General features: G+C 37.2%; 1 protein-coding gene across 2 annotated transcripts in view; it reads left to right on the top strand.

Moving 5' to 3' along the window:
• The window catches only part of LOC116646688 (histone-arginine methyltransferase CARM1-like), a 281,582-nt gene that overhangs the window by 116,622 nt on the left and 151,070 nt on the right, over positions 1-13,890 (top strand). For both annotated transcript variants that reach the window (XM_032427556.1, XM_032427557.1), the window contains exon 2: positions 3,124-3,249. In XM_032427556.1, the coding sequence (XP_032283447.1) occupies positions 3,124-3,249 (126 nt within the window). The remainder of the gene's footprint in view (positions 1-3,123; positions 3,250-13,890) is intronic.

Raw genomic sequence — 13,890 nt, forward strand, 5'->3', positions numbered from 1 at the left:
CCCCCCCCCCCCCCCCCCCCCCCCCCCCCGCTTAGCCACTGGAGCGACGTCCCTCAGTGGAGCACACTTCTAAAAGTTCTGATTTTGTGCTCCGCGGCTCTATCACTTGCCAGTAGGGGCTGATGGAGGCCCCCTTCCCCACCGTCTATTCCCCCGAATATCGCCTCAGATTCACTTCTCCACTCGTCCTACCTTCCAGAAAGTGGCCGCTTTTCTGTTCAGAGAGTTGTTGCTATTCTTTTCTTTGATCTCCTGTTGAGTTTGTAGGTGTTCAGAATGTTTTGATAACTATCTAGCTGAATTCCTGGGACCAGACGAATATTGGTCTCCTACTTCTCAGCCATCTTGCTCCTCCCCTCCTGGATTGGGTGTATTTTCTGATTGTTAAAAATAGTGTCATAGAAAATTCAAAAAAGGCAGAACGTCATAAAGGGAAAAATAAAAATGATCCCAGGTCTCTCCATGGAGAGGAAACCACTGATGACATCTTGGTGTGTATCTTTTTCAACAACTCTCTATGAAGATAAACACATTTAATTGCTACATTAACATTATACATGCTGTTTCGCCACCTGAACATGGAAGCATCATGTTCCATTTAACCAACCATGTACACAGTGGTAGACTCAGCTTCTTTGCATTTTCTCGCAATAGTAAACAACTCTAAGATGAACGTCCTTGACGATACACTCATCCACACTTGATAAAGTACATCCTGAAGGAAACGATTATGAACAGAATGTCTAGTAAAGAATATATAGACTTTACATTTTGAACCCTGTGGGCAGAATACCTCCCAGAAATACAGAAATTTATGCTTCCAATAATTGCTCTTCACCGTTGTCTCATACCCTGTCCAGTATTTGATATTGTTAGTATATATTTTTAAACTGTTGACATTGAGAGAGAAAAATTTAGACCTCATTCTTTTATTACACATTTCTTTGAATATTACGGCAATTCATTATTTGCATTCTTTTTGCTATTGGCATTTTTCTAGTTGTCAACTACCTACTGATCCCTCTACTAACTTTTCAATAAGGATGCTTGTTTTTTCTTATTTTTTAGAGTTAATTGTATCTTGGGGATATTCAGTCTTGGTTGGGTGTGCTGAAAATATTTTCCCAGCTTATCATTGCTTTTCAATTTTGTTTTTAAAGTAATTAAAAAAAATTTTTTTTTGCCAAAGGTAGATTTAAAAAAAATTAAGTAGTTACCAATACTTACTGGATTTTATGGCATGCTTAAAAAGACCTGCTCCACCTATATTTAAACAGAGGGTCAGAGAGGATGAAGAAAAGAGGATATATGGGCAAGGCATTTTGCAATGTCTGAAAACAGCAACTCACTTCATACCCTAATCAAATCACAACTGAACAAACAAATAATAGCAAAACAAAGAATTATGACCATATCTGGTTTAGGAGAACTGAACCAGATAAAGTTTGAAGCTTTTTATCTATTCTGGGATGGCATCCAATCAATATATGGAGAAATGCTTTCACCAATTCAAAAAATATTTATTAAGTACCAGGTACTGTGCTGGGCTTTGATTCAGAGAAAAAAAGAGTGATTTAAAAAAAGAAAGTAAAATCGCCCCTGCCTGCAAAGAGTTCACAGACTGCAAGGTACTGTGGAAGACTAACATTCATCCCTCATCCTACTTCAAAACCATAAGAAAACAATTGGTAAATGCAGAAAATCCTGATTTCTTGGAGGGGGGGGACCATTTCTTGTGATTTAAAGAAAATATATTGTATAAAAGAGCCCCAAGCTCCCTTCTTCTGCATCTATTCACGGCTGCCTCTCTGCAAGGAGACACTGATGCCTTTGAGACACTGACTGGGCTGTAATAGTTAAACCTGTAATCATGCTTTATGCCAGGAAAATGTTTTCAAAACATCTGCACTATTTAACCAGCCAAGATGTTTTGTGAAAAATATCTGTGAAAGCTTCCATCAGGAAGTATTCATTCATTTGAAGTAATGGATGAAAATATTTGAAAATATTTGGTCATCTTAACTCTGTGTGTGTGTGTTTTGAATGTGTGTGTATGAATGTGCCACATACTCATATAATAGTAGAATTTTATATATAACTATGTTTTAAAGTTAAAACACTTCCTGTATTTGATTTCATAAGGGAGAATGGAAAACATTAAGTATGGGAACTAAGATCTACTTTATAATGAGAGAAATGACCATAGTCCCTTATCATTTTAATAGGATTTTAGAAATTATTTTTACCTTTATTATTCATTCTTCACAAAAAGCTTGGGAAATAAATATCAATATTTTCATTTTGCATAATGCAATAATGTGGCTGAGTGTGAATAGGTGATTGAAGTCCCTACGTTAGTAAATATCAGAGATGAAAACCAAACCCCGAGTTTATTACTTTTGCCACCACTCTACAGCTGCCCCAGTGCTCAAGGCCTGCTTAACTTGTAAAAGGAGGAATAGCGAGTTACTTCCCAATTATCTACATATGAACCTGATGAGAGCCTAGCCACTCACTGCAGGCCCTGCTTGCGGAAACCAAGCACCCTCTTTATTGTGCTTGCCTTGGCATAATGTGGTAAGAGCAAGAGTGGGCTTTGGAGTCAAATTTAATCTTGGGTTTTAATTCTGGTTCTGCCACTTACTAGCCGTGCATATTTGGACCTAAACTCTCTGCCTAGTCTTTACCTAAAAACACTGGCAGTGACAGTATTTACAATGAAGACTGTGTGAGATCTCTGGCATGTAGTAGGTGCTCAAGAATCACACCCAGAGGGACATTACCTGGACTCTCCTGGGATGCCGTCAAGAGATACAAAATGCTATGGGGAATACAGGGTTTAAAGGGAGTGGGGCCCTGGACATAAAGGCAAGAGCCAGTAAGAGTTAGTTTTGCTCTCTGTGCTAACCCACTTGCAAAGAATCAGTATAGGGCCATAGTTAAATTCCTCTTTTATCTCAGATCCTCATATTCCCTTATGTCTCACAAGGCATCATATTAAGAAGAAAGAAATGGGGAGCCTTGAAAAAAGGAGAGAAATGTAGGGATGGCATTACTGAACCTTTTTACAATGCTCAAAAATGGATTTTCCTAATCCTTTTTAATTTTTTTCGCCCTTTATAGCCGATGGCGTCTGTGTCTTTAAATGCTTACTCAACAGAGACACTGAATGTTGCCGTGTGGGCAAGGAATCCATCTTGATTACTCTGGGATATAACAGTGCTTTGCTGAAGTTTGAGTCTCCCACTGGTAAGTTTTGTGCCTGTCCTGACCCCTTCCTTGAGGACAAGTCTCCTGATTGGTTGACTTTGCTGTTACTGATTGGTTGGCTTTTGGCAGTGTGTTTCCTGATGTGAGCTCTCCTGGATTGATAGAATGATTTGAACCTGGTGCTGGCACTTACTTGAGCCCATGGCTAGGGAATAACCACCGTTTTCCTAGACTATGAGCATGTTTTTATTCTTGACCACCCCCCCCCCCACTTTGATCGCGGCTGGCCACCAAGGATGGTCCCAGTCTTCATCGCTCTTGTTGTTTCTCCTTGACGATGAGATTGTTTGCAGAAATGTGATTTTTCAACTTGAGTGTCATTCAGAATGATTCCATTTTGTTTTTTACCTTTGAATCATTGGTTGATCATTTTTAGACTCTAGACAACAAATGTCAAGCAAGCAGGGAGGTAAACTAAAGTATAACTAGAAGTGTTTTAAGAAAGGAAAAAAAGGCACTTTGGAAGAGATCAAATCTGATAAAGAAATTAAGGCTAACAGTAACAATGCCTTGGGTCTACCTTAGATGGGGTATGTCATTTCTTTAACTTGATTATAAATTGATTCTTTGTACTTATGGTGTTAATCCAGACAATGTGAAGTATTAGCAATGGTACATGTTCTCCTCTGGTTAGCTAAAATATCATAAGCTTATGTTTCATTATCGATAACTACTTGGGATAAAGAAATTAACCTGGTTACTTGTTTTGAAATTCCACTCAGACAGGCATCACAGAGTGAGGAATTTGTTTAGGACATGTCTGTCCATCTATCCATCCTCTGTTTATCCATCAGTCCATCTTATGTTTATGCTGCATTTTGGAGTAAATTATAATAACCAATACATTTTCCACGATGTACGTCCAGCTGCATATCATTAACTAGAATTCAAAATTTGTTTCTAATTTTTTTCTGTTAAGGTTAAATTGATGTACATTGAAATGCACAAATCTCCTAAAAGTTACCTCATGCCGTTTCCCAGTCACTCCTTACTCTTTTCCTTCCAGGGGCAGTCACTGCTCTGGTTTTCTTCTAACCATAGATTAGATTTGCCTTTCCTAGAACTTCCTATAAGTGGGATCATTCAGTGCATACTCTCTTTAATAAGGTCACTGAGCATATTTTGAGACATCTGTGTTGTTGCTAGTATTATAGTTTGTTCACTTTTATTACTAAGTAATAGTCACAATTTGTGTATCCATTCTCATTTTGGTGGATATTCAGACTGTCTCCAGGTCTTGGCTATCATGAGTAAGGTTGTGATAAATATTCTCATACCAATCATTTTGCATCCATATATTTTTTTCATTTCTTTTAGATCAATACCTGTGGGTAAAATTTCTGGGTCATAGAATAAGTGCATGCTTAGTTCTATAATAAATAGCCAGAATTTTTTCTAAAGCAGTTGTACCATCCGTATACTTCCACCAATAATGGATGAGAGTTGTTCTACATCCTTATCAACATTTGGTCTTTCAGTTTATTAAATTTGTTTTCCATTTTGTAAAAAATAAATAATTAAATAAAACTTTCTCCATTTTGGTAGGTGTATGGTTGAATCTCACTGTGGTTTTAATTTACATTTTCCTGATGCTTAATGATATTAAGCAGTTTTTCATGGGCTTATGAATTCAAATCATTTACTTGTTACTAACTGGTTGTTTATCTATGGAGTTGTTCTTTATGTATCCAGGACACCAGGCATCTGTCAGACACATAATTCATGCATGTTATCTCCTAGCTTGGAACCTGCTTACTCATTTGCATAATGATGTCTTTCGTTGAGAAGAAGTTTTCAAATTTGGTGAAGTCATTTTTTCCTTATTGCATTCTGTATCCTAAGAACCTTTCCTACCCTCAGATAGTGAATGATTTCTCCTGTATTTCCTTCTAGAAGTTTTAAAGCTTTAGCTTTTGTATTTTATTATTTTTTTGTATTTATTATTATTTTCTAATCTCTTTTAATTACTTTTTATATGGTGTGAGGTATGAGGCCAAGGATTACTTTTAGAGCATATGGATATCCATTTATTCTAGCACTGTGTATTAAAAAGGCATTTGCAAGTCAAATGACTGTGTACAGACTTGATCTATTCTAGAGCTCTCTATTCTGCTCCACTTATTATCCTTAGGCCAGTATCACATTGTCTGGATTACCTTTAAAGTAACACTTGAAGTCTGATGGTTTAAGTCCTCTAACTTTCTTTTTTGTCAAGGTTGTTCTGGATATTCTTACTCCTTTACATTCCCATATACATTTTATAATTAAGTTGTCAATTTCTATACAAATGCTTGCTCCAGTTAAGATTGAGATTGATCAATTTGGTGAGAATTGTCATTTTAACAATATTAAGTCAGTCATTGGCAAGCTGAAGACAGCTCATACTAAATCACAACAGACGATTATTAAATTTTCAGAAATTTGATAACTTGACATTGGCTAGGGTGGAAGAAATTAGTAAAGTCCCATGATGTTTTGTGGGGAGGGAGTTCGTTGTTAAATGATTACCAGCATGCCATTATTTTCAGTCCAGGAATATGGTATTTCTCTCCATTTATTTAGGTCTTTAATTTTTCCCCAGAAGGGGAACATTTTGTAGTTTTTAGTGTTGAGGTCACACACAACTTTGACAAATTTATCCCTGAATATTTTATGTTTTTGAATGTATTATAAATAAAATTTTGTAAACTCACAACTGTTTGCTGCTGGTATATAATAAATAAAATAAAATAAGTAAATTTATTTTTAAAAAATTCTGTATGATTAATATACAGTGTAATATTAGTACAATATAGTGATTCAACAATTCTGTACATTGTTGAGTGCTCATCATGACAAGTGTGCTTTTAATCCCCTTCACCTGTTTCACCCATCCCCCCACCCACCTCACCTCTGATAATACTCAAGTTTGTTCTCTATAGTTAAGAGTCTGTTTTTTGGTTTGTGTTTTTTTTCCTTTGTTCATGTGTTCTGTTTCTTAAATTTCACATATGAGTGAAATCATATGGTATTTGTTTTGACTGACTTACTTCACTTAGCATTATACCCTCTAGATCCATCCATGTTGTTGCAAATGGCAAGATTTCATTCTTTTTTATGGCTGAGTAATATTCCATTATATATATATATATTTATATATATGTATATATATATCTCACGTTTTCTTTATCCATTCATCTATAGATGGACACTTGGGCTGCTTCCATAATTTGCTATTGTAAATAATGTTGCAATAAACATAGAGATGCATGTATCTTTTGAAATTAGTGTTTTCATATTCTTTGGGTAAATATCCAGTAGTGAAATTAGTGGATCATCTGGTAATTCTATTTGTAATTTTTTGAGGAATGTCCCTACTGTTTCTCACAGTGGCTACACCAGTTTGCATTCCCATCAGCAGTGCATGAGGGTTCCATTTTCTCCACATTCTTGCCAACACTTGTTCCTTGTATTTTTTATTTTAGCTCTTCTGACAAATGTGAGATGATACCTCTTTGTGGTTTTGATTTGCATTTCCCTGTTGATGAGTGATGTTGAGCATCTTTTCATGTGTCTGTTGGCCATCTGTATCTTTTCTTTGGAGAAATGTCTATTTGTGTCTTCTACCCACCTTTTACTTATTTATTTATTTATTTATTTTTAAATTTCTTTTAAAGATTATTTATTTTGACAGGGAGGGGGTGAGCGTGCAAATCAGGGTGGGAAGGACCAGAGGGAGAAAAATCTTCAAGCAGACTCTCTGCTGAGTGCAGAGCCCAACGTGGTGTTCGATCTCATGACCCATGAGATCATGACCTGAGCCGAAACCAAGAGTCAGAAGCTTCACTGACTGAGCCACCTAGGCCCCCTTGCCCACCTTTTAATTGGATTATTTGAGTTCTGTGTTGAGTTGTAGAAGTTCTTTATATATTTTGGGTAGTAAACTGTTATTGGACATGTCATTTGCAAATATCTTCTCCCATTCAGTAGGTTGTCTTTTAGCTATGTTATTTCTTTTGCTGTGCAGAAGCTTTTTATTTTGATGTAGTCCCAGTAGTTTGTTTTTGCTTTTGTTTCCCTTGCCAAAGGAGACATATCTAGAAAAATGTTACTACAGCTGATGTCAGAGAAATTACTGCCTATGCTGTCTTCTAGCAGTTTTATGGTTTCAGGTCTCACATTTAGGTCTTTAATAGACCTAATAAATTTAATTTCTTTTTGTGTATGGTGTAAGAAAGTGGTCCAGTTTCATCCTTTTGCATGTTGCTCTCCAGTTTTCCCAACACCACTTGTTGAAGAGACTGTCCTTTACCCATTGGATATTCTTCCTTGCTTTGTTGAAGATTAATTGACCATATAGTTGTGGATTCATTTCTGGGCTTTCTCTTCTGTTCTTGTGTCTATCTATGTGTTTTTGTGCCAGTACCATACGGTTTTGATCACTACAGCCTTGTAATATAACTCGAAGTCTGGAATTGTGATACCTCCAGCTTTGCTTTTCATTTTTAAGGTTGCTTTGTCTATTCGGGGTCTTTTGTAATTCCATACAAATTTTAGGATTATTTGTTCTAGGTCTGTGAAAAATGCTGTTGGTATTTTGATAGGGATTCCATTAAATATACAGATTTCTTTGGGTAGTATGGACATTTTAGCAATATTTGTTACTCCAATCCATAAGCATGGAATATCTTTCCATTTGTTGGTGTCATCTTCAATTTCTTTCATCAGTGTTTTAAAGTTTTCAGAATACAGGTCTTTCAGCTCTTTGGTTAAATTTATTCCTGGGTACTTTATTATTTTTGGTGCAATTGTAGGTGGGATTGTTTACTTAATTTCTCTTTTTGCTCCATTATTACAGAAATGCAGTGGATTTCTGTATTATATTGATTTCGTATCCTGCGACCATACTGAATTCATGTATTGGTTCTAATAGGTTTTGGGGGAGTCTTTAGGATTTTCTGTGTAGAGTATCATGTCATCCTCAAATAGTGAAGGTTTTACTTCCCAATTTGGATGCCTTTAATTCCTTTTTCATGTCTAATCGCTGTGGCTAGGACTTCCAGTACTAAGTTGAAAAAAAGTGGTGAGAGTGGACATCCTTGTCTTTTTCCTGACTTTTGGAGATAAGCTCTCGGTTTTTGCCCCTTAAGAACAATGTTACCTGTGGGTTTTTCATATGTGACCTTTATTATATTGAGGTATATTCCCTCTAAACCTGCTTTGTTGATGATTTTATCATGAATGGGTGTTGTACTTTGTCAAATGCTTTCTCTGCATCTATTGAAATGATTATATGGTTTTTATCCTTTCTCTTGTTGATGTGATGTATCATGTTGATTGATTTGCAAATATTGAACCACCCTTCCATTCCAGGAATAAATCCCACTTGATTGTGGTGAATGATTTTTTTAATGTATTGTTGGATTCAGTTTGTTAATATTTTGTTGGGGATTTTTGCATCTGTGTTCATCAGAAATAGTGGGCTTTTTAAATGGTGTCTTTTTTTTTTTTTAATTTTTTTATTGTTATGTTAATCCCCATACATTACATCATTAGTTTTAGATATAGTGTTCCATGATTCATTGTTTGTGCATAACACCCAGTGCTCCATGCAGAACGTGCCCTCCTCAATACCCATCATTAAATGGTGTCTTTATCTCGTTTTGGTATAGCATAATGCTGGCCTCATAAAATGAATTGGAAGCTTTCCTTCCTCTCATATTTTTTGGAATAGTTTGAGAAAAAGAGGTATTTACTCTTCTTTAAATGTTTGGTGGAATTTACCTGTGAAGCTTTCTGGTCCTGGACGTTTTGTTGGGAGGTTTTTCATTACTGCTTTGATTTCATTGCTGGTACTTGGTCTGTTCAAATTTTCTATTTCTTCCAGATTCAGTTTTGGGAGGCTATATATTTCTTGAAATTTATCCACTTCTTCTAGGTTGTCCAGTTTGTTGGCATATAATTTTTCATAATATTCTCTTATAATCCTTTGTATTTTTGTGGTTTTTGTTGTTATTTCTTGTCTTTCATTTCTGATTTTGTTTGAGTCCTCTCTCTCTTTTTTTGATGAGTCTGACTAAAGGTTTATCACTTCTGTTGATCTTTTAAAAGAACTAGCTCCTGATTTCATTGATCTCTTCAATTTTTTTTAAAGTTTATATTTCATTTATTTCTGCTCTAATTTTATCATTTCCTTCCTTCTCCTGGTTTTGGATTTTGTTTGTTCTTTTTCTAGCTCCTTTAGGTGTAAGGTTAAATTATTTAATTGAGATTTTTCTTGTTTCTTGAGGTAGGTCTGTATTGCTATAAACTTTCCTCTTAGAACAGTTTTGTTGCATCCCAAAGATTTTGGATGGCTGTGTTTTCATTTTTCATTTGTCTCCATGTAATTTTTTATTTCCTCTTTGATTTCGTGGTTGACCCATTCACTGTTTAGTAGCATGTTATTTATCCTCCGTGTATTTGTGTTCTTTCCAGATTTTTTATTGTGGTTGATTTCTAGTTTCATGGCATTGTGGTCAGAAAAGATGTATGGTATGACTTCAGTGTTTTTGAATTTGTTGAGACTTGTTTTGTGGTTTAATATGTGCTCTCTTCTGGAGAATATTCCATGTGCACTTGACAGAATGTGTATTTTGCTGTTTATGATGGAATGTTGTGAATATATCTGGTAAATCCATCTGGTCCAGTGTGTCATTAAAAGCCATTGTTTCCTTGTTGACTTTATGTTTGGATGATCTATCCATTGATGCAAGTGGGGTGTTAAAGTCCCCTACTACTACTGTATTACTATCAGTTACCCCCTTTATGTTTGTTATTAGCTGCTTTATATATTTGGGTGCTTCGATGTTGCGGGCCTAAATATTTACAATTCTTACATCTTGTTGGATTATTCTGTTTATGATTATGTAGAGTTTTTCTTCATCTGTTGTTACAACCTTTGTTTTAAAGTCTGTTTTGTCTGATATAAGTATTGCTACCGAGGCTTTCTTTTCACTTCCATCTGCATGATAAATTCTTTTTCATCCCTTCACTTTGAATCTGCCTGTGTTTTTAGGTCTGAAATGAGTCTTTTGTAGGCAGTCTTGCTTTTTTATCCATTCAGTCACTCCTTGTCTTTTGAATGGAGTGTTTAGTCCATTTATATTCAGAGTAATTTGATAGATATGTACTTATTGCCGTTTGGTTACTTATTTTATGGTTGTTTTTGTATTTCTCTGTTAACTATCTTCGTTTGCTTTCTTCTCTCTTCTCTTGCTGGCTTTCTTTAGTGATATAGTTGGATTCTTTTCTCTTTATTTTTTGCATATCACCGGTTTTTGAATTGTGGTTACCATTAGGTTTATAAATGACATCTTAGGCATATAGCAGTCTATTAAGTTGATGGTTGCTTACCCATTCTAAAAGCACTAAATTTTTACTCCTCTTGCCCCCACATTTTAGGTATATGGTGTCATACTTTTTTTTTTTTTTTTTAAAGATTTTATTTATTTATTCATGAGAGACAGAGAGAGAGAGAGAGAGGCAGAGGGAGAAGCAGGCTCCCAAGGAGCAGGGAGCCCGATGCGGGACTCGATCCCAGGACGCTGGGATCATGACCTGAGCCGAAGGCAGACGCTTAACCATCTGAGCCACCCAGGCGCCCTATGGTGTCATACTTTACATTCTTTTATTTTTTTGAATCTCTTGACTGATTTTTATATATATAATTAATTTTACTGCTTTTATGCTTCATATTTTACTCTGCTTATAGTCTTTCCTTTCCACTCCAGAGTCTCCTTTGACATTTGTTGTAGGGCTGGTTTAATCGTGATGAATTCCTTTAACTTTTGTTTGTCTGGGAAGCTTTATATCTCTTTCTATTCTGAATGATAGCCTTGCTGGGTGGAGTATTCTTGGTTGTAGGTTTTTTTTCTTTCAGCACTTCAAATATATCATGCCACTCTCTTCTGGCCTGCAAAGTTTCTGCTGCAAAATCAGCTGATAGCCTTATTGGGCTTTGCTTGTATGAAAATGTTTTCTTTTCTCTCGATGCTCTTAAAATTCTCTCTTTATCAATACTTTTTGCCATATTAATTATTATGTGTTTTGGTGTGGACCTCATTGGGTTGATTTTGCTCGGGGCTATCTGTGCCTCCTGGATCTGGATTTCTGTTTCCTTTCCCAGATTAGGGAAGTTTTCAGCTTCTATTTCTTCAAATACATCTTCTGCCCCCACCCCCTTCTCTTTATTCTCCTTTTGGGACCCCTGTAATGCAAATGTTACTATGCTTGATGAGTTCCCTTAATCTATTTTCATTTTTTTTCCTCTCTCTTCTTAAGCTTGATTGCTTTCCATTACTCTGTCCTCCAGGTCACTGATCTGTTCTTCTTGCCTTAGTCTACTATTTATTCCCTCTAGTGTATTTTTAATGTCAGTTATTGAGTTCTTCATCTCTGATTGGTTCCTTTTTATGTTTTTTATCTCTTTGTTAAGGGTCTCACTGAGGTCCTCTGCTCTTTTCTCAAGTCCAGTGCGTATCTTTTTGACCATTTCTTTAAATTCTCTATCAGCCATATTACTTATCTCTGTTTCATTTAGGTCTCTTTCTTTGATGTTTGTCGTTTTGTTTCTTTTGGGACATATTCCTCTGTTGCCTCATTTTGTCTAACTCCCTGTGTCTGTTTCTGTATGTTAGGAAAGTCAGCCATGTTTCCTGCTCTTAAAAGTAGTAGCCTTATGAAGAAGAGGTCCTGTAGTGCCCTGCAGTGCAGTGTCTCCTGTTCACCAGAACCTGGCACTTCAGGGATGTCTTGTATATGTGTTGCATGTACCCCACTTTTGTGGCTGAGCCCCTTTTTCCTTCATTCCAGTAATGTGCAGTGGCTTTCTTTGCTGTTGTGGGAGTGCCTTGCTAGTGAGCCAGTCTGGGGTGCATTGGTCTGGAGTTGAGTCAGATCAAGGTGTTTGCCAGAGATGCAGTAGCACCAAACTGCAGGGGCGCTTTCCCTGTGTTGTTCCCTGAGATGATCTTGTTGGTAGGTGGGACCTGTAGTCATACCAGGTGTCTGCCCCCAGCCCAGTGCAGGGGCCTGAGTTGGACTGGTGTGTGTGGTTATCTTCCCCTCTCCCTGGGGCAGAAGTCAGTTTGGAGTGGTGCTGGCCCCTATTAGGGCTGCTTGCACACTGCCACATTTGTGGCACCACTTTGAATGGACTCCCATTGAGGGTATGATTGAGGGAGCAAATCTTCAGGAGAATGTGGAGGTGGGGCATGTGTCTGCTATGGGAGGAGGCTGAGTTGGAGGGAGCAGTTCCACAGGAGAGCACTGGGGTGGGGTGCACGGTGTTAGCAAGGTTTGCATGGAAGGACATCAGCAACCTCCCAGGAAAACTGCTGAGGCCAGGTTGGAGGGGTCAGACCTGAAAAAGCACATTGGAAATTGTTAGCAAGCTAGGTGGAGAGTATTCCCACTGTGTTCATTCCTGCAGGTGTCCCTGTATCTAGACTATGGGGTGGGGGAGGAAAATGGCACCCGCCAGCTCCTTAGTTCTTGGAGAAGTCTCCCAAAGATCCCTGCCCCTTAAGCACAGGCCCTGAGATTAGCAAACAAATCTCTCTCCTGTACACCCCAGGTGTCTTACAAACTGCTGCTTCTGTACTGTATCTCAGCAGGGTTGTTTGTTGTGCTCTCTCTTTAAGGGCAGGGACTCAGTTTTCTATAACCTTCAGGCTCTCCCAGAGCTGAACCTGCTGATTTATAAATTTCCAGGTGTTAAGACCCACTGATTTTAAGAACTTGAGAAGTTAAGCCCCTCTGATTTTCAAAGCCAAGTGTTATGGGGATTCATACAGATCTCTTGTGCCCAGGGTGCCTGGTGTGATCTGTTTCTCTCCCTTCTCCATGCCTGCAGTGTCCCTCTCTCCTGCAAACAGTCCTATGGGTCTGTTTGGTTCCTGACCTTGTCTCCACATTTCCTACCCTCTTCAATGTGGTCTCTTCTCTACATTTAGCTGTGTAGAGTCTGTTCTGCCAGTCTTCAAGTCATTTTCTGGGTTATTTACCCTGATGTGGTTGTTAACTAGTTATACCCATGGGACAAGTTAAATCCAGGATCATCCTACTCCACCATCTTCTTTGGATGTCTCTGATTAATTTTTAATATTAATGTTGGATACCACAACCTTTTATATTCACTTGCTAGTTCTAGTATATTTAGATTCCTTAGAATTTTTTCTTTAATCTGTCATCTGCACAAAGAGATAGCTTTACCTGTTTTCTGATCTTTATGCCTTTTGTGTTTTTTCTTGAGTGTTTGAAATTCTTATGACTTCCAGTACAATTTTGACTGGACCTGGGAAAGCAGTTGTCCTTGACATTCTCCTAATTGTAGGGGAAAGTCCAGTTATCACCATTTAGTATAATGTTTGTGGTATATCTTTTGTGGCTGCCATTTATCACCCTGGGGCAGTTTACTTCTTGCTGGAAGTTTTTATCATAACTAAGCATTAGGTTTTGTCAAATATTTTTCTGGATCTGTTGAGATTATCACATTCTATAAATTTAGTGAATTACTTAGAATGAAATAGTTTGTACAGAATTGGTATTATTTCTTTGTCAAATTTTTGGTAGAATGCACCTGTGAAAGTCACTGGGGCT

This window comes from Phoca vitulina, unplaced genomic scaffold, assembly GCF_004348235.1.
Source record: "Phoca vitulina isolate PV1807 unplaced genomic scaffold, GSC_HSeal_1.0 scaffold37, whole genome shotgun sequence".
In the NCBI taxonomy this organism is placed as follows: domain Eukaryota; kingdom Metazoa; phylum Chordata; class Mammalia; order Carnivora; family Phocidae; genus Phoca; species Phoca vitulina.